The 21,159-nt window shown below is 35.6% G+C and overlaps 1 protein-coding gene across 3 annotated transcripts in view; it reads left to right on the top strand.

Annotated features, from left to right (window-relative positions):
* HECTD1 (HECT domain E3 ubiquitin protein ligase 1) overlaps positions 1-21,159 on the top strand; it is a 108,452-nt gene that overhangs the window by 64,466 nt on the left and 22,827 nt on the right. Inside the window, exons 17-27 of one of the 3 annotated variants that reach the window (XM_066341676.1) lie at positions 213-359; positions 2,143-2,237; positions 3,399-3,504; positions 6,697-6,831; positions 7,405-7,544; positions 7,803-8,126; positions 9,463-9,629; positions 9,725-9,901; positions 13,254-13,949; positions 14,647-14,868; positions 20,436-20,569. In XM_066341676.1, the coding sequence (XP_066197773.1) occupies positions 213-359; positions 2,143-2,237; positions 3,399-3,504; positions 6,697-6,831; positions 7,405-7,544; positions 7,803-8,126; positions 9,463-9,629; positions 9,725-9,901; positions 13,254-13,949; positions 14,647-14,868; positions 20,436-20,569 (2,343 nt within the window). Of the gene's footprint in view, positions 1-212; positions 360-2,142; positions 2,238-3,398; positions 3,505-6,696; positions 6,832-7,404; positions 7,545-7,802; positions 8,127-9,462; positions 9,630-9,724; positions 9,902-13,112; positions 13,950-14,646; positions 14,869-20,435; positions 20,570-21,159 lie in introns of all 3 variants that reach the window. The other 2 variants (XM_066341675.1, XM_066341678.1) reach the window with 2 other exon arrangements.

Here is a 21,159-nt window from a genome sequence, read left to right as displayed (position 1 = left end):
TGGCTACCAAGTTGAATAGGTGTGATAGAGACCACATGGCAAAGTATTTGCTGTGAGCCCCTTACAAAAAGTTTGCCAACTCTGGTAGAGACAATTTGCATTAATAATTTGAACTTTTTAATCTGAATATTTATTTTTATGGTAATTGATTTTTGATATTAAGACCTGTTTAATGTTTTTATTGTCTTTATTAAAAATTGTTTTTCTTTTAGTGTATTGAGAGTGAGAACACTTGGAGAGATTTGATGAAGACAGCTTTAGAAAATCTAATCGTACTTTTGAAGGATGAAAACACAATTTCACCATATGAAATGTGCAGTAGTGGCTTGGTGCAAGCACTTCTCACTGTTTTAAACAATGTAAGTTTATGAAGTAGTACAGAATAAAGTACATAGTTTTAAAAGTTATTTGTAGCTACCCTTTTGATAGAGTGATATTTACTTTGTTTTGTCAAGAAATAATGCCTGACTGGTGGTGGCACAGTGGAGAGCATCGATCTGGGATGCTGACATCCCAGGTTCCAAACCCTGAGGTTGCCCGCTTGATTACAGGCTCACCAGCTTGAGCGTGGGTCACCTGCTTGAGTGTGGGATCATCGACATGATCCCAAGGTCACTGGCTTGAGTCAAGAGGTTATTGGCTTTGCTGGAGCGCCACTGCCACCCTTTTGACCCCCCAACAAGGCACGTATGAGAAGCAATAAATAAACAAGTGACACAACTACAAGTTGATGCTTCTCCTTTCTCTTCCTTCCTGTCTCTCTGTCTCTATAAAAAAAAGAAATGAATGTTAAAAGCTGAGAAATAAATATTAATATTTATAATTTCTTGAGCCTTTAAGTTGTATTAATTTGAGTCACATGAATTAAGTAATTTAGTTTTATTTATTTAGATACTTGCATTATGTGATTATAATATGTTTAAGATTTTGTTGAATAAAATGTTAGCCAAAGATTGAACAATGTGCTCTGATTTCCTTATAAAAAAGTGTTAGTCGATAGACCTGGTTTTTTTTGACACAGACAGAGAGAGAGTCAGAAAGAGGGACAGATGGGGACAGACAGGAAGGGAGAGAGATGAGAAGATTTGATTCTTTGTTGTGGCACCTTAGTTATTCATTGATTGCTTTCTCATAATGTGCATTGACTGGGGGGCTCCAGCAGAGCAAGTGACCCCTTTCTCAAGCCAGTGACCTTGGGCTTCAAGCTAGCGACCTTTGGGCTCAAGTCAGCAAGCATGGGGTCACGTCTATGAACCCGTGCTCAAGCTGGTGAACTTCTGCTCAAGCCAGAGGAGCCTGCACTCAAGCCGGCAACCTTGAGGTTTTGAACCTGGGTCCTCCGCATCCCAGACCAACGCTCTCTCCACTGCGCCACTGCCTGATCAGGCAATATAGACCTTCTTAAATACCTAAATTATTTGCACAAAATTAATTTTGTGAGCATTGATAGTTTAGAAAGTTTATCTGAATGTTTGACAAGTATTTTGTTTAATAACCTTATATTTCACTTTAGTTTCTTGTACCTATAATTTTTTGTGATAATCTTTTTTTATTATAATAAACATCATTATATACTTATTGTAACAAATTTTAAGAGAACTATGAAAGGTGAAAGTTTTCTCCTTATTTTAGTTCTGTTGGCCATTTAAATTACTTAGGCTTAATCATTGTATATGGTGATACTCTAAGTATTTGCTTTGACTTTTTATTAATTTTATCATTTATCTTTATTCCCATTTATTAAAATTATGTTGGTATATTATCTCACCTAGTAATGTCTATGAAGTCATTGTTTTTATAAAGCAGTTATTTTTTTCTAATAGTAGTAAAAATAAATAGTACTATTAAAATACAAAATATTAATTATAAGTAATACTGAAATAATCCTGCATACTATACTTCGAGGCAAATCGACTCAACAGTGTAATTGCAACTCCATTATACCATTAAAGAAGGAATAAAAAAAATGTATTTGTTAGCTATGGTCTCCTAGTCATACAGTAAAAATTTTAATGGAAAGCAAATAATGATTTCAATTGGTGTGTATTGATTATTTTTAAATATTAATATTCACCTCTGTAGATATGTTTTTGATAATTTTAGTAACAGCCTTAAAAATTTTCTTCTTTTTGTTTTTTTTAGAGCATGGAATTAGATGTGAAACAAGATTGTAGTCAACTGGTAGAAAGAATAAATGTTTTTAAAACAGCCTTTAGTGAAAATGAAGATGATGAAAGGTAAATGCCCACATTTCTTTTCATTTGATATTTGCAGTGTTTAGAATTTACTGGCTTTAAAATAGAATCTAATACAGTGTTTATGTAGAAAATAGGAACTTTTTATTCAACGGTAAAGTAGCTGATATTATAAATGTATAATAAATGATTTTTAATGTATGTTTTAATTTAATGGAATAAAAAGAAAATTACATATTTGCTTTGAATGCAGTTGACCACTAAGTTTAGTTCTTATTTAAGTTATAACAGAAATTTGAACACTGATTAAATATTTGATGGTATTAAGTATTATTCATTACTTTTTAGATGTGATAATATGAGTTTTGTTTTCTAAGAATTCTTCTTTTATGGAAATATATGCTCGAAATATGTCTAGACAAAATATGTTCTCTGGTATGTTCTTCAAAATTTATGGGAAGGAGAGAAATGGGTGGCTGATAGAAATCAATTGATTATTAGTAGATAATAGTTGAAGCGGGGTCATGGGTTGATGGTTTGTTTTACTATTTTATTTACTTTTGAATGATTGAAATTTTACGATAATTGCAATTGCACTTGATTTTTATAAATACCATTTTAAATGAGTGCATATTACCTTTTATGGATTTATAATAATTTAAACATTATTACATTAAAAATTTTAGCTCTGCAAAGTATTTTAATATTAATAAATACTTATCTCCATGGAAACATTCTGTAAATTTTTTAAAAGTTTTTAAAAATAAAATTAATGAATAAATTTCTTTAAGTGTGTTATTTCCAAGTTAAAGGTTGTAGATGATTTCTAAAGTTTATTGATGCAAACTCTCAAAATATTTTCCAGAAACATTACACCAGTGTTGCCTTGCCAACAAATAAGATCATTTCCAAAATTTTGCTGTTTTATGTATTCTTTATATGCATCAAATATAGTCAAAGTATTTAAACTTAAAAAAATTAATTACACACCTACTTTGAATAGAATATATAAAAGTTTTACAAGTAAAATCCAATATTTTATTAAGTGATAGAAATTGTGTATATCTGCTTAGTTAATACAAAATTAAACTTCTCTTTGCTCTCATAAAAAAGGAGGGATTGTATGAGGTTGGCTTTTGTAGCTTCTGTATGAATTTTTGCTTGAAATTCTATTAAAACACATAATTATTTTTTTCTTTACAGTCGACCAGCCGTTGCATTAATTCGAAAATTAATAGCTGTCCTAGAATCTATTGAACGTCTACCTCTCCATTTGTATGATACACCAGGATCTACATACAACCTCCAGGTAATCATGAAAAATGCAGTCACTATTACTGCTGAATGCTTTTATAAACAGTCTTACACTTTTAAAACAAAACAAAAATCCAAAAACTTGCCTGGCCTGTGGTGGCGCAGTGGATAAAGCGTCGACCTGGAAATGCTGAGGTTGCCGGTTCAAAACCCTGGGCTTACCTGGTCAGGGCACATATGGGAGTTGATGCTTCCAGCTCCTCCCCCTTGTCTCTCTCTCCTTTCTCTCCTCTCTCTCTCTCTCTTTCTCTCTCTCTTCTCTCTAAAATGAATAAATAAAAATTAAAAAAAAAAAAAGATTTAAAAAAAAAATCCAAAAACTTTCCTTTCACATTGTATTAAATAAGGATTCTGGCCCTGGCAGGGTAGGTAAGTTGGTTAGAGGGTCATCCCAATAGGCCAAGGTTGTGGGTTCAATCTCCAGTCAGGGCACATACAAGAATTAAGCAATGAAAGCATGAAAAAGTAAAACAGCAAATCAATGTGTCCCCCTCCCCGCACCTGAATCATTCAATAAAAAATAAATAAATAATGCCCTGGCCATGTAGCTTGGTTGGTTAGAGCATGTCCCAAAGTACAGTGGTTGCTGTTTCGATCCCCAGTCAGGCACACACAGAACGTATCACTGTTCTTGTCTCTCTCTCTTCTTCTCACTAAAATCAATAAATTTAAAAAATAATGAAAAATAAAAATGATTCTGCTTAACTGTTAAAACTTGAACCCTAATGCCATTTGAACTTTTTAATGACTTGAATGTATTTTATTTTGTTTAATCAAGTTATGAATTTTTAATAAAATGTTTATTATAAGTAATAAGTGAAAAAAGATCCTTTATCTGTGAGAAAGCAGAAAAAATTATCCTTTTGTTTTAGAATTATAAGTTGTCACTTAGTCTCCCTGTGTCAACATAGAAGAAAATGTGAAAATATTTTAAGTGTAATTTTTTTCTTGCTTTCTCTATGTGATTAGCTAGAGTTAGGTGACCTCCTTAGCTATTTCTATTGATCCTTTCAGAAATTTATCATAGGCATTTATAAAAGCCTGTTTCTTCTTAAATGTTATTTGGTTGACATTCTTATTTATTCATTTAGGTATTTTTTTGTTAGCAACTGTGATCCAGGTATGAACAGACAAAAAAAGTATTTTTACGTTAATGTGTCCATCATTTCTTCTGTGAGTTACTTTAGTATTTCCTAGCACGTCTTTTGGACTTGAGTCTTGCCTTTGCCCATTTTATCCTGCATTCCACTACATGGTATTTCCCTCCGTCTCTCCTTCCCTCCCTCCCTCTCTCCCTCCCTCCCTCCCCCTTTTTTTAGGTTTTTTAAATTGATTTTTAGAGGGAAGAGAGAGAGAGAGAGAGAGGTGGGGAGGAATGGGAAGAATGAACTCATAGTTACTTCTCGTACGTATGTATGAACCTTGACATGGCGAGCCTGGGGTTTTCATCAAGCAGCCTCAGCATTCTAGTTCAGTGCTTTTTATCCACTACACCACCACAAGTCAAACTGGAATGGTTTCTTTTAAATACAGCCTTTAATAAGTGACCAAGAATCTATCTTTGCCAAAGCAGTGCCTACTCACTTGCCAAACCCCCAAGAGCCTGATAATGTTGCCAAAGCCAGTAGACACCAAGAATAGAGCGTTTGTCCAGGAAGTTAGTTAGTGTACCTTACATTGTGTATGTATTAAACAAGATGTTGTTTTATTTCAGACAGAATAATATAGAAGAGCAAGGGGATTTTGTGGTCTATTCCTTTTTATGGCTTTTGTGAGTGAAATAGAGATTAGTCTCAAAGACTGAAACTTTCCCTTGCTTATGCAGTCCTAATAGCACCAGTGTCTTTTATTATGCTCATTTTAGGAGACTACAAGATACAAAGACAGGAAGGGTAGGAATGTGCCCCCTGGTAATTTTGCAGTCTAAAAATGCTATCCACACACACATAGAAATATTTAAATATGTGTTTATAGGAATTAGTTAAGATTTACTTACAGAAATGAAGCTTCCTCAAATTGCTAGTCTCCTACTTGTTGCTTACTAAAATGTATTGGAGTGGAAGCTATCTTGTATTTTTTTTAACAGTTTATGAGTCATTGATTAATATATTTTAGTTTAAAGGGAATAAGCTAATTAGTACTTTTCATAACTTACTTGGGAAAATACAAGTTATAAATTAAAGATGTAATAACATGTTTTATAATAATTTTATTTATGCTAGGTATATTTGAAGTTGTTTAGAAATTTTAAGTAGGTAACTTTGTTTCTTGTAAGCCAATATCACTTGTTTAGTAGACCTTTTTTTTTTGTGGCTTTTTCCGAAGTGAGAAGCGGGGAGACAGACTCCTGCATGCACCCGACTGGGATCCACCCAGCATGCCCACCAGGGGGCGATGCTAAGCCCATCTGGGTGTTGCTCCGTTGCAACCTGAGCCATCCTCAGTGCCCGGGCCAACTTTGCTCCAGTGGAGCCTTGGCAGTAGGAGGGATAGAGAGAGATAGAGAGAAAGAAGAGGGGGAAGGGTAGAGAAGCAGATGGGTGCTTCTCCTGTGTGCCCTGTCTGGGAATCAAACCCAGGACTTTCACATGCCAGGCCTATGCTCTACCACTGAGCCAACTGGTCAGGACCTAGTGGACTTTTTTTTAAATGTTTACTAGGAAACAGACATTGATTGATCCTTCACTTATGGTTATATTTTCTAAACTTGAATTACTGTGTTCGTAAAATAGTCTCATTTTTACAATTTTACGAAAAATACGCCCCCGCTGGTTGGCTAAGTGGTAGAGTATTGGTCTGGCGTGTGGAGGTCCTGGGTTCGATTCCCAGTCAGTGCACACAGGAGAAGCAACCATCTGCTTCTCAACCTCTTCCCCTTCTCTCTCTCTCTTTCTTTTTGTGCACCCCCCCCCCCCCCCCCGCCCATGCCACAGCCAAGACTGGATTAGTTCAAGCTTATTGGCCCCAGGCACTGAGGATGGCTCTGTGGAGGTTCCACATTAGGCACTAAAAATAGCTCAATTGCAAGCATGAGCCCCAGATAGGCAGAGCATCAGACCTAGATGGAGCTAGGTAGATCCTGGTCGGGGTGCATATAGGAATCTGTCTTTCTCCCCTCCTCTCACTTAAAAGAGAAGAAAAAAAAATGCAATGTATTTTCTGAGGCTTTTTGTTCATTTCTGTGTAGATACTTACAAGAAGATTAAGGTTTCGTTTGGAGCGTGCGCCTGGTGAAACTGCATTGATAGACAGGACTGGCAGGATGTTGAAGATGGAACCTTTAGCTACAGTTGAATCTCTGGAACAGTACCTCTTAAAAATGGTGAGCACTTGCAAAAGCAGGGTGAAATCATCATTCTCTGCTGTGGTTTAGCTCCTTAGAAAAGTAATTTGGGAAGTATGCATCCAGTTTAGAGTAATATAGTTTGATCTAATACTTCTAGGAATTTATTCTAAGAAAATAATCTTTATACATTATAAATAGTTCCTTCATAAAAATGTTTATTACAGTTATTTGCAGTACTAAAATATTGCATAAACCTTTAAAGTACACTATTAATGCAAGTCAGTAAATAAATAGCAAATTAATAATTGTTTCCATTAATTTGAATACTATATTATGTAGTGATAAAAATATATAAAACCTGATGAGAAAAATGTTTTTGTATTATATAATCAAGACTTTGTTTTATTTTAGCTGTTGAAATAATAAACTAAAGAAATAATCTATGATATTAATAGAGGAGTACTTTGGTTGTGGAAATTTTTATTTTTTTTAAATTTTCTATTAGTATTTGTTATACTAAAATAACTCATATTAAAGGGATAGGAAAAGAGTGGCAATATGTTTTACAATAGCATTATTAAAGTGACTTTTGTATTTTCTATGGTTTAGGTAGCAAAGCAGTGGTATGATTTTGACCGATCTTCATTTGTTTTTGTTCGAAAATTAAGAGAAGGTCAAAATTTTGTATTTCGGCACCAGCATGATTTTGATGAAAATGGAATCATTTACTGGATTGGGACAAATGCCAAGTAGGTCATTCTCTAATGTGGATTGGAAACATTCACCTGGAATAAGAATTCCTGGTAGTAGGATAAAATTTTAGTATCCTGTAATTTAAGGAATTTTGTCTAATAGGTTAAATTTAAGACTATCTAAATTAAGTTTTATGAAGAAAAATGTTTAATTATTGTAGCATTTTAAAAATTGATATAATTTTATGTAGAAAAAAAGCTAAAATGAGCAAATGCAGTTATTTTAATAGTTAACTGCTCATTTTTTTCTTATAGAACTGCATATGAATGGGTAAATCCAGCTGCTTATGGACTTGTAGTAGTAACATCATCAGAAGGAAGAAATCTACCTTATGGCCGCTTAGAAGACATATTAAGTCGTGATAATTCAGCTTTAAATTGTCATAGCAATGACGATAAGAATGCCTGGTTTGCGATAGATCTGGGTCTCTGGGTGATACCATCAGCATATACACTTCGTCATGCTCGTGGTTATGGAAGGTCTGCACTGAGAAATTGGGTTTTCCAGGTATCCAAAGATGGACAGAACTGGACTTCTTTGTATACCCATGTTGATGACTGCAGTCTCAATGAACCAGGGTTAGTTGAGGAGTCTTTGTGAATTGGAAAAATCAATAAGAGCTATGTTTATAATTATGTATCTTTAGGACTCTCTGAGATATTGTGTATCTTTAGGGTTCTCTGAGATATTGAAGTAAGATTTTCTTTCTAAAAATATCACTTGATAAATACAGTTTGGTATTAGAACTTGAAATGCTGACTTTACCTAAACTTTGTCAAAAGCTTTAAGTTAAACAGTATAAAGCTAAGCATATTTACTTAAAAAGAAATTGATACATAGCAACAGAATTATCTTTTTACTAAACTCTCCTTTATGTTCACATAATACTTGTAAATGTTCAACAAATTAACAATGGCTTATTGCTGGTTATTGAGTATGGATGACTTGAATTTTTATTACTTTTATGTATTTTTTTCCTACATTTTATATGGTGATCACATACAAAATTTTAAAGACAGAAGGTCAGTATTACATTTCCAAAATTTTAGTTATAATAAGTTTTAATTATACATTGTAGCACATTTAGAGGGATAAATAGTGTGGAGTTAAATTTACTTTCTGAATGTGATGTAGTATGGAAGGAGCATCTTAAATAGGATTATTAGGTAATGTATATTTTTAAAAATTTAGTGATTTTAGAGAGAGGAAGGGAGATAGAAACATTGATTTCTCGTTCCATTTATCTGTGCATGCATTGGTTGATTCTTGTATGTGCCCTGACTGGGGATCAAGCTGCAACCTTGGCGGACCGGAACAACGCTGTAACTAACTGAGCTATCCGGCCAGGGCCTAGATAATATTTTCAAGTTTATTAGACATGTTATTTAAAACTTTGCAAGAATTTAAAAATATTTTATCATATAAGCATATTTGTTACTAATAAAATTTCTTATTTCTTTGGATTTTATTAATCATAAACCACTTAGTGTTATGAATCAATCACTTCTCGGCCTTTTGGCTAAGATCAAGTATATTGTTATAAGTCAAATTAATAGTATACATTTAAACATTTCGTATTTAACTTATTTTCTTTCTTACTATATTTCTCCCTTTGATTGCTTTTTAAAAAAATTATTGATTTGAGAGAGAAACAAATAATCAACTTGTTGTTCAACTTATTTATGCATTCATTATTTGCTTCTTATATGTGCCCTTACCAGGGATTGAACCCTCAATGTTAGTGTATCAAGATGATTCCTTTGATTTCTTCATTCCTATGTAACAAACTATTGACTGAGTATAAGTGTGTTTATTTTTCTATAGTTTTCTATTATATAAAAAGAAATCTTCTGCACATTAAATATCTTATTTGTTTTAAAACTTTACACAATTTTTTCTTTAACACATTCATAGGTCAACAGCAACCTGGCCTCTTGATCCACCCAAGGATGAGAAACAAGGGTGGCGACATGTGAGAATTAAACAGATGGGGAAGAATGCTAGTGGTCAGACTCACTACCTCTCATTGTCTGGATTCGAACTTTATGGCACTGTAAATGGAGTATGTGAAGATCAGCTCGGTAAAGAGATGATAGTGGGTTTTCCTAACTTACTGAAACAGTTAAATTGATCTAAAGTAATTTTACTTACATTTTTTCTAATTTTTACTTTACAGGAAAAGCAGCTAAGGAAGCAGAAGCTAATCTTAGAAGACAGAGACGTCTAGTACGCTCCCAGGTTCTGAAATACATGGTTCCAGGGGCTCGTGTGATCAGAGGCCTTGATTGGAAATGGCGAGATCAGGATGGCAGCCCACAGGGAGAAGGCACCGTCACTGGAGAACTTCATAATGGTGAGTAGGTGCTTAACATTTGTGCTGTAGAAATCAAGTACTTAAATAACAAAATATTCTTCTTTTGCTATTTTGGGATAATTTATAAATTGTATCAATATCTCTGTATTATGTGAAGAACTGATGTATTTCACATAAAAAGTGGAAAAAATAATGTATTTAGAAATATAGGAAAATTTTAAATTCCTAGGTTTTGACTAAAAACTTACTGCTAATATTTTGAAGTGATTAATCAGGTAGTATAAGTTGAATCCTCTCAAGGTACATTTTCTGCTTTTTTTAAAAACTTTTTTATTATTCATGAACTTTCATTGATCTTTATCTTAATTTCTGATGCTTTTCTATCTTATTAGCCCAACAGGAATCAGGCAATACTTTTTTACTCTATTATAAGTCATGGAGAAGAAAATGAATTAGCATTTTTAGTGAATATTTTTTAATAAAGCATAGAACAAGAATCATAGCTTTTTCATTTAGTAAGTAAAAGATATTTCACAGTGTTTCTCAAACTACCATCTTTTTTCTTTGGGATTTTAAAGTTTTGTTTCGTAATGGTTATTGTTTAAATCAAAATAATTTTTAACCTTTGATGCTGTATATTTTAGGAAAGTCCATACCCATTTAATAAATTGCTATTAATGCCCAGAAGCAAATACTATGACAATTTTTTTTTATAACTTACAAGGCTGATTTATTAGTGGCTAATTTGCCAAACCAGTGGTAGATTCTTAGGAACAGTGATGATTCTTAGGAGAATGACTACAATTTAATATTCTAATATATTCATGTTCTGTATGATAATGGCTATAAACTCTTCAATTTTGTTGCTTTTAAGATTGTTACCTTTTAAAAAATTTTTGTTGATTGATTTTTAGAGAGAGAGAAAAACATCGATTTGTTGTTCCACTTATTTATGCATCTATTAATTGATTCTTGTTTGTGCCCTGACGGGGGGGGGGGGAGGTCACAAACCTTGGTGTATTGGGATACAAATACACCACAAACCTTGGTGTATTGGGATGATGCTGTAACCAACTGAGCTACCCAGCCAGGGCAAGATTCTGTTTCTTGAATTATATTACTACCAAATAGATTTCTTTATAGTCATGCCCTAATAGCAAAGCATTGTCATCATAGCAGGTTAACAGTGAGTAAGCATGTATGTGCCAAAATAAAAGCCAGTAATAGTTGAGATAATTATAATATCATTCAACTCAGAAATTTTAAATGTTCCTGTTTTTAGGTATCTTAGTGATACTTTGTGAATATTCCAGTTCTCCTAAGTTGTTTGTTTTGGCCTTTAAGTGTTTGGGCTAGTTAGGGATGTGTGACTATAGTTCATTTTATTTGGGCTGGAATCAACTGAAGCAACTGCATAGGAAAATTGGAATCTAATAATTTCAGAATTTAGCATTGTAGGAAAGGCTTTTTTTTTTCTGATTTGACAAATGTAGAGAGTTTTGGCTCACCAGGATGACCATTTCCTATTAGTCATATCTTAAAATCTTTGCATCAGAGAGGGTTCTTAGCTTTCGAATACTTAAGCTGACCATTTCTAATAATGACTAGTTATTACTGATGCTATCTTATCTATTTTGAGGCATGGGAGGAGTTTATAAAGTTTTGTATCTATACACTTATGAATAGTATGTATGTACCCTCTCTTAATACCCTTAGATATCCGTTTAAACACATTCTGAAGCCTAATATGAATGGCTTACATTTTAAAATTATTTTTCTCCATTTTTTTTCCCCTAAAGAATCTTTGTGTTGGTAGGGCTATTCAACCAACACATAGATAATAATTTTTATTTATTCCAAAAGTATGAATACCTAACATGTAAAGGTACTTTGTGAGACTTCAGATATACAATGGTTAACAACAAAGCATGATTCTCTACCTTCTGGGTGAAACAGATAAACATATAGTTACATATTTTGATATAAGTACTGTGAAATTACCGGTTTATTTTTAGACCAATTAATAAAATGAAAATGTTATTTTTTATTTGGGGTTGAGATATGTTTGTGAACCTTTACTTTTTTTATACTTTTCCATATTGCAGAGGAGATAGTTAATTGTTGGTTCTTTAGAGTTTTTTTCAGCATAAAGAATAAATTGAGACAGTTAAATCTGCTGTAAACTAGATTATGTAGATTTGGGATAGTTTTCTTCTCAAAGAACTCATATGCAGAGAATCCCCACAGGTAATTCAATACTGCTTGTACCCCTTGAACCTCATCATGCACGTAGATGAATTTGGCGTGTGAGTGTATGTATGAGTGTGTACATGTACATGCATGGGGTACATGCGTGTATGGCTAAAGGACTTTAAACTTTATAAATACTTTTCATACTTTAAAGTAAACATTTTATGTGTTTTTCAATGAAGTGTAATTAGTTTATAACACTAAAATAAGATTGTAAAATTTCTACTAGTTTCCTTTCTAATAGGTACTTTATTGCTTTTGGAGGTTAGTTGCTTAAAAAAAATAAACATCATTTTCCAAGTACAAGTAGATATAGATTGAATATCATTGTGCTAATAAGTTCTTAAATGTTTTTAGCTTTAGCATATAGGCTTAATAAAAGAGCTTAGCATACTTTTAAATTTTTATTTTTAGAATTTTCTGCTTGTTCAAATTTACTAAACTTAATCATAAGAGTACCAAGTAACCACTGAACTTTGAGAACACAACCGAAATGCTAACTTAGTGATATTTGAGCTAGTGATTTAAAATTTCTACAGTGATATATATTTTGTCTGTCAATTATTGGACTTAGCCCAAACTCAGAAATTAATGGTAAGCCAGCACGTTTTTCTGTAAAGAACATGTGACCACATCGTCTTTAGCAACTAAAAAAAACATTTTACCTAGATTTCATCTATATTGTTGAAGTTGCACAAGTATTTTACCATTTGTATCAGTTCTTTTTTTTACGATTTTTAACAGTTCTTCCACTTAAAAGATACCCCAATAGACATAAATATGACCCTCCATTGTTTTTAAATATCACCAAAGTGAATAGTTCAGAAATAATAGGAAAAATAGGAAGAATTTAATTTTAGTTGGCAGATCTTAAATGACTATAGAAATTCAGAGAAGTACTACAACACTGATGAAAAGCTGATCCCATATTGTGGAGCTACTGTCTGACACGCTCCTATCTGCTTTCTGCTGGGTCTCACAAACTCCTGTCCCTTTCCAGGCTGGATTGATGTCACCTGGGATGCTGGTGGCTCAAACTCTTACCGTATGGGCGCAGAAGGAAAATTTGACCTCAAGCTTGCACCAGGGTACGACCCTGATACAGTGGCATCACCCAAACCTGTTTCATCCACTGTTTCAGGCACAACGCAATCATGGAGCAGCTTGGTGAAAAACAACTGTCCAGACAAGACATCTGCTGCTGCAGGCTCCTCAAGTAGAAAAGGAAGCAGCAGTTCTGTGTGTAGCGTGGCCAGTAGCAGCGACATCAGCTTGGGTTCGACCAAAACGGAACGGAGATCAGAAATTGTAATGGAACACAGTATAGTTTCAGGAGTTGATGTCCATGAACCAATTGTTGTTCTTTCATCTGCTGAAAACGTCCCTCAAACAGAAGTAGGGTCATCTTCCAGTGCGAGCACCAGTACCTTAACAGCGGAAACGGGAAGTGAAAATGCTGAAAGAAAGTTAGGCCCTGATAGTTCTGTTCGTACTGCTGGGGAGTCTAGTGCAATATCCATGGGAATTGTTAGTGTTAGTTCTCCTGACGTTAGTTCAGTATCTGAGTTAACGAATAAAGAAGCAGTTTCACAACGACCCCTTAGTTCCTCAGCAAGTAACAGACTGTCAGTGAGTTCTCTGTTGGCTGCTGGGGCCCCTATGAGCTCTAGTGCAAGTGTACCTAACCTATCCTCAAGAGAAACATCTAGTTTGGAGAGTTTTGTAAGGAGAGTGGCAAACATAGCACGGACTAATGCCACGAACAACATGAATCTAAGCCGAAGCAGCAGTGATAACAACACTAATACTTTGGGGAGGAATGTGATGAGCACAGCAAGTAAGTGAGCTTTACCTTATGGAACCCAATGCCTTTTCCACTCTGAGGGATGCAAAGTCGAGTTTCTTGTTCAGTGGGTTCTGGCTTCAGTCTTTAACTAGGTCATTAACCATGTTAGATGCAACTTCATCAAATTTATAGTACTTAAGGAATATGAAGTTAAGATCTGTAGAATCATATTTAAAGAATTCAGGTCAGGTGTGATAAAGAGCCTCTTATTGTGAAAGGATAAAACAATAACACTTCTGTTTTTCACTCTTATGAGAAATCATTAAGAGCAGTTGCATGAGGAAATAGATGACTATTAAATATCATCATAGTCAGTTGAAATCACAGCATCACACTGGTATAACTTTTACTTAGGTCCTAAATTGTTATTAACTGCTGAAAGTTATTTGATTTTAATTTAAGCTACTAATGGGTCAAAGTAGTTCCCTTGGAAATTATTAGTGGGAATTATTCTATAGCTTATTTCACTTTTTTAAAAGCTAGGCTTAATTTTTAAACACCTAATAGTGTTATAAAAATAAGAATTTGTAGTTGGATTTCAGTTGGGTTCCCAAAGTTGTTGCTTTTCAGCCATTTAATAATTTAGTGTTTTCATGACCTCATTCTTTTTGCTAAAATACAACCTAGTTTTTCTAAAGTTTATTCAATCCTACCTATTTGTACTGATTTGCTTCATTTTTATCTTTAGCTTCTCCTCTTATGGGTGCTCAGAGTTTTCCTAATTTGACCACACCTGGTACTACATCAACAGTGACTATGTCAACATCCAGTGTTACTAGCAGCAGCAACGTAGCTACAGCAACAACAGTTTTATCAGTTGGTCAGTCATTAAGTAATACTTTAACCACCAGCCTCACATCAACCTCCAGTGAGAGTGACACAGGTCAGGAGGCAGAGTATTCCTTATATGGTAAGTTATAGTTTAAACTATTTAGATATTTGTATAGTGATACTTTTATTATCTTTTTCTGCTGGGATTTTAAATTTTGATTAGGAAAGAATTATTCTCTTCACAAATGCGCCATCTTCATATAAGATGAAAAGAGTTACATACTATGAGGGACTATTAAGTAATTACTGGATTAAAAAAGAAAAGATATTACTGGATTATAAAAAGACATCTAGGAACTTTTGTGTGTCATCCTTTTTTGTCTTTTGTCACTAATGAAGTTGTATTAGAAGAACCATAAAAGATATTTGACACCTTTATCAGAGAATAGAAGTGTAATAGATTAATAAACTTGGTTAAAGTGATATTCCTTGTACACTGTAATGTAACAGGAAAAATACTCCTGTGCATTTCTTCTACTCAATACAGAATACTTCACTTCTGACACTTCTGACTACCAAATGTTTGTGAGGTTTTTCCATACCAAGCAGTTCCGAAACACCACCATCTGGGGTGTCCTACAGGTCAGCTCCATGTTGACACTGTCTACTTACCTGATGTAGTGTGAGATTCCACAGGTTAAAGGCTCAGTTCTACATACAACATTCCCCTCCCCACCCCTTACTCCTTTTTTCAGAAGTTAATTGTAAGCCCCTTATATCTCTGACCAACTGGTTATAAATTGGAGGTCTCCACGACCCCCTCCTCAGGTTGGATTGATTTGCTAAAGTGCCTTTCAGGATTTGAGAAAATACTTTATGTAGATTACCAGTTTATTATAAAAAGGATATAATTCAGGAAACAGAAGTGATCCACAGGGTGAGGTCTGAAAGGGTCCTAAGCACAGACACTTCTGCCCTCTTGGAATTGGGGGACTGTCCCAGATCCACCTTGCTTGTGTTTTGCCACCCATCCTGGAAGCTCTCTGAAACCTTATCCTTTGGGGTTTTTGGAGGCTTACTTTATAATTTAGGCACAATTAAATCATTAGCCATTGCTGATTGAATTCAATCTTTGGCCCCTGTTCCTTTCCCAGCGGTCTGGAGGATGGGGTGGAAGTTCTAACACATTAGAGTGTTAATAATAATTAGATATGATTGGTTCCATTGACAACTAGCATCCATTTTTAGATTAACTAGTGGTTTTCTAAAAGTCTGCTCATAAAAACAACTTTGGTTAGAAAACAAGACACCTGTAATATTATCATTTAGGGAATTTCAAATGTTTTAGGAACTCAGTGCTTGGAAGAGAGACCAAATATATCACAGCTATTATCAAGGCCTTTTGGAAATAATTCCTTAATTAGGTAACATTTGAATTTTTCAAATTAATTTTTGCCTAGAAAGTTCTATAATTACATTACCATGGCTTCCATGCTGTATTCAGTGATAGAACTATTTGATTATATTAGAATATATTTCTAATCATCTTATCTTATTAGATAAGTAAAACATTTTATAGAGAGTAAATATAAATGAAAATAAAAATTATCCAATCCTCACCTTTTAGAAAATAATAACTTATTTGATACATACCATTTGTGGTGTTATGTTCTCTTTCTCTTTTTAAATAAATTTTATTATTGATTTTAGAGAGAGGAGAGAGAAACATCAATTTGTTGTTCCACTCATTTATGCATTCATTGCTTGATTCTTGTATGTGCCCTGACTGGTGATTGAACCCTCAATCTTGGTGTATTGGGACAATACTCTAACCACCTGAGCTACCAGACCAGGGCTGTTCTCTCTTTTTTCTTTTTCTTTGTTTGTTTTGTATTTTTCTGAAGCTGGAAACTGGGAGGCAGTCAGACAGACTCCCGCATGCGCCAGACCAGGATCCACCTGGCACGCCCACCAGGGGGCGTTGCTCTGTTGAGACCAGAGCCACTCTAGCGCCTGCGGCAGAGGCCAAGGAGCCATCCCCAGCGCCCGGGACATCTTTGCTCCAATGGAGCCTCGGCTGCGGGAGGGGAAGAGAGAGACAGAGAGGAAGGAGAGGGGGAGGGGTGGAGAAGCAGATGGGCGCTTCTCCTGTGTGCCCTGGCCGGGAATTGAACCCGGGACTTCCGCACGCCAGGCCGACGCTCTACCACTGAGCCAACCGACCAGGGCCGCTGTTCTCTTTTTTTTTTTAAACAAAAAAGTATTATATCCTTTCTAGAAAGCTCTTTCATTCAATAATACATTGTGGAGATAATTTCACATTTTTCAATGGATTTCTTATTTTTGAAATGGCTGTCAAATATTCCACTGTTTGATTGTATGATCTTTATTTAATAATTTCTCCATTTTGGATATGTAAGTTAAACAATTTTATATTACTATAAACATTGCTATTAATGAGTATCTTTGAACTATATTTTTGTGTATTTCCTTAGGGTAAATTCCTAACAGAGTAAATTGCTGAATTATACTTTCATTATTATTGTTTTGGAATATCTTTTACTACAGATCTTAGATCAGATTGCCACCTCTTTTTAAAAAATTACTTTTGTTAATTCTCAGGAAGAAATGTTTTTTTTTTTTTTGTTTTTTTAATTTTTTTTTTTTTCTGTATTTTTCTGAAGCTGGAAACGGGGAGAGACAGTCAGACAGACTCCCTCATGCGCCCGACCGGGATCCACCCGGCACGCCCACCAGGGGGCAATGCTCTGCCCCTCCGGGGCGTCGCTCTGTTGCGACCAGAGCCACTCCAGCACCTGGGGCAGAGGCCAAGGAGCCATCCCCAGCGCCCAGGCCATCTTTGCTCCAATGGAGCCTCGCTGTGGGAGGGGAAGAGAGAGACAGAGAGGAAGGAGAGGGGGAGGGGTGGAGAAGCAGATGGGTGCTTCTCCTGTGTGCCCTGGCCGGAATCGAACCTGGGACTTCTACACGCCAGGCCGACGCTCTACCACTGAGCCAACCGGCCAGGGCCTCAGGAAGATATGTTTTAAGTACTATTTTACATACCTCATCTTGATGTTTTCTTTATTTTTCTGAGATTGTGGCTTCTCTTATTCCAAGCCAAGAATTGGATCTGATGTTCTGTGATTTTAGGAAAATTATTACATTTCTCTTTTCTACTTTATCTTTTAAATGTGTTGGTAAGGAATGAAGATGATGATTATTATACCAAAGTATTTTAAATTCATTGAATAAGCTATATTCCATTTAAGTTTTCCTCATGGAGGCCCTCTTCCCCTCTCTACTCATTTGTTAATATGTTAAAATCAAACTTTAGTTCTTTATTGTAAGGTTTAAGAAGGTTATAGGTATGCTAATGGAGAGAAAATTAAAGAGTTAGGACTACTAGTTGTAACAATGAAAGATACTTGTGTATCTAAACATATGTAAACATAGAAAATCTACAGTGGAGATGCAGTACAAAAGATTTTTTTTTTTTTTTGTATTTTTCTGAAGCTGGAAACGGGGGTGGGGGGGGGGGGGGGGGGGAGAGATAGTCAGACTCCCGACCGGGATCCACCCGGCACGCCCACCAGGGGGCGACGCTCTGCCCCTTCAGGGCGTCGCTCTGCCGCAATCACGGCCATTCTAGCGCCTGGGGCAGAGGCCAAGGAGCCATCCCCAGCGCCCAGGCCATCCTTCCTCCAATGGAGCCTCGGCTGCGGGAGGGGAAGAGAGAGACAGAGAGGAAGGAGAGGGGGAGGGGTGGAGAAGCAGATGGGCGCCTCTCCTGTGTGCCCTGGTCGGGAATCGAACCCGGACTCCCGCATGCCAGGCTGACGCTCTATGGCTCCTTGGCCTCTGCCCCAGGTGCTAGAATGGCCGTGATTGCGGCAGAGCGATGCCCCAAGATGGGCAGAGCATCCCCCCCTGGTGGGCATGCCGGGTGGATCCTGGTCGGGTGCATGCGGGAGTCTAACTGCCTCCCCGTTTCCAACTTTATTAAAAAAAAAAAGAAAGAAAGAAAAAAATTGTACAGTTGTATAGGGCACTTACTGTGAATGGAACCTGCAGGACTGGAAATTACGCCAACTTTATTAAAAAAAAAAAGAAAGAAAGAAAAAAATTGTACAGTTGTATAGGGCACTTACTGTGAATGGAACCTGCAGTGACTGGAAAGTCAGTCACTGAGTAAGTGGTGACTGACTTTGAAGTCTATGACATTACTGTTCACTACTGTAGACTTTATAAACACGGTACACTTGGGTTACACTGAACTCATAAAACATGAGATTAAAGCACAACAGCAAATGGTCACTTAAGAGATGTAAACATGGGATATATGATATTGCTGTTGGCATAACATGACATACTACTGTTTTATAGCAAACTTTTTTTTGTTTTTGAAAGATTTTATTTATTGATTTTACAGAGAGAGGGTGGGTACATTGAGAAGTACCAACTCCTAGTTGCTTCACTTCAGTTACTTATTGGTTGTTTGTTGTATGTGCCATGGTGGGGCAAGTCCAGGGCTTCCAACTGGCGGCCTCAGCTTTCCAGGTCAATGCTTTATCCACTGCTCCACCACAGGTCAGGCACAAACTATGTATTTTTAAGTAGAAAGCGTATACTTTACAATAATGATTAAAAGTATATGGTAAGTAAATACATAATCAGTAATGTAGTCATTTATTATTATCAAGTTATTATGTACCTAATTATGTGTGTTATACTGGCAGTACAGTAGGTTTTGTTGACACCAGTATCACTACAAACACGAGTACTGTACTGCATTGTGCTACAGTATTACAGAAGCTGCTTCATTAGGTGATAGGAATTTTTCAGCTTTATTATAATCTTAATGGAACCATCAGATATGTCGTCTGTCATTGACCAAAATGTTATGCTGTGCATGGCTATATAGCTATAGAAGTTATAAATATACTACAGAGAGAGAGCAAGAGAGAGCATACATGCTTGGGTAATGACATGAACACACAAGTAAGTGGGCTATGTTCCCTCCAAGATCTAGAATCTGGAAATATCTTTGGGATGTCCCAGTACATTAACTGGAAATGAAGACATGAACTTTATATATATTTGCTCCAAATAAAACTCATTACAACCATTTCAATGGTCAAGGCCCTAAAAACACAAGTACCTGCCGATCCCAACGACCAAAAAACATACTGTATGAAAAACTACTTTATATCATTATTATAGGTAAAATAAAAATCTGTCATCAGAAAAGATAGACTGTAATGCATGACTGTACGTATATCTCATAACTAACATGATTCTTGGCCTATAGTAGGTACTCAGTAGATATTTGATAGTGAATGAAATGACTCCAGAGAGTTCTCTTTTCACCATATTATGCTAAATGAGATTCATACAGAGATTGATAATATGATTGTTATTTTTTAACATAATCTATATTGATCTTTCCTATTATAATACTGTAGGTTTGGGTTTACTTTATAATTATTCTTTATGCCATGTTGATTTCTGCTATACTTGTGACAGTTAACGAAGTTAGTCATCCTGTATGTGTGATAGAAGAAGGGTGGCATCACTCTGAGTGTTCTGCTCTTTATACTTGTCCCTTTTGAATTTTACCTTTGTTTTGATAAACCAAAACACATAGTAATTTTGTTATGCTATATTAATTGTGTTGAGAGTAAAGTTGTTGGTTTTGTTTTCTAGATTTCCTAGACAGCTGCCGTGCTAGTACTCTGTTGGCTGAACTAGATGATGATGAGGACTTGCCTGAGCCAGATGAGGAAGATGATGAAAATGAAGATGACAATCAGGAGGACCAAGAATACGAGGAGGTTATGGTAGAGAGAGAGTTCCCTATTCTCTTAACTCAGATAGGATATTAATAATTGAAATGAATACAGGAAAAGCAAAGTCTTAGTTAAACTTTTTTTTAAAGATTTTGTTTAGCCTGACCAGGCAGTGACACAGTGGATATGGAAGACCCAACTTTGAAACCTTGAGGTCACTGGTTTGAGCACAGGCTCCTCTGGCTTGACTGTGGATTCACCAGCTTGAGTGCAGGGTCACTGGCTTGAGTGTGGGATCATAGACATGACCCTATGGTTGCTGGCTTGAGCTCAAAGGTTGCTGGTTTGAGCCCAAGGTTGCTGGCTTGAGCAAGGGGTCACTGGCTTTGCTGTAGTCCCCCAATCAAAGCATGTATGAGAAAGCAATCAATGAACACCTAAATAAAGTGCTGCAACTATGAATTGATGCTTCTCATCTTTCTTCCTTCTTGTCTGACCCTGTCTGTTTCCCTCTCTCTCTCTCTCTCTCTCTCTCTCTCTCTCTTTGCTAAAAGAAAAAAAAAGATTTTGTTTATTGATTTTTATGGGGAATGGGGAAGGAAGAAGTACCAACTCATAGTTGCTTCACTTTGGTTGTTTAT

The sequence above is a fragment of the Saccopteryx leptura genome, chromosome 6 (assembly GCF_036850995.1).
Source record: "Saccopteryx leptura isolate mSacLep1 chromosome 6, mSacLep1_pri_phased_curated, whole genome shotgun sequence".
Lineage (NCBI taxonomy): Eukaryota > Metazoa > Chordata > Mammalia > Chiroptera > Emballonuridae > Saccopteryx > Saccopteryx leptura.
Note: the sequence above shows the minus strand (reverse complement) of the source record. Positions and strands in the feature narration are given on the sequence as shown.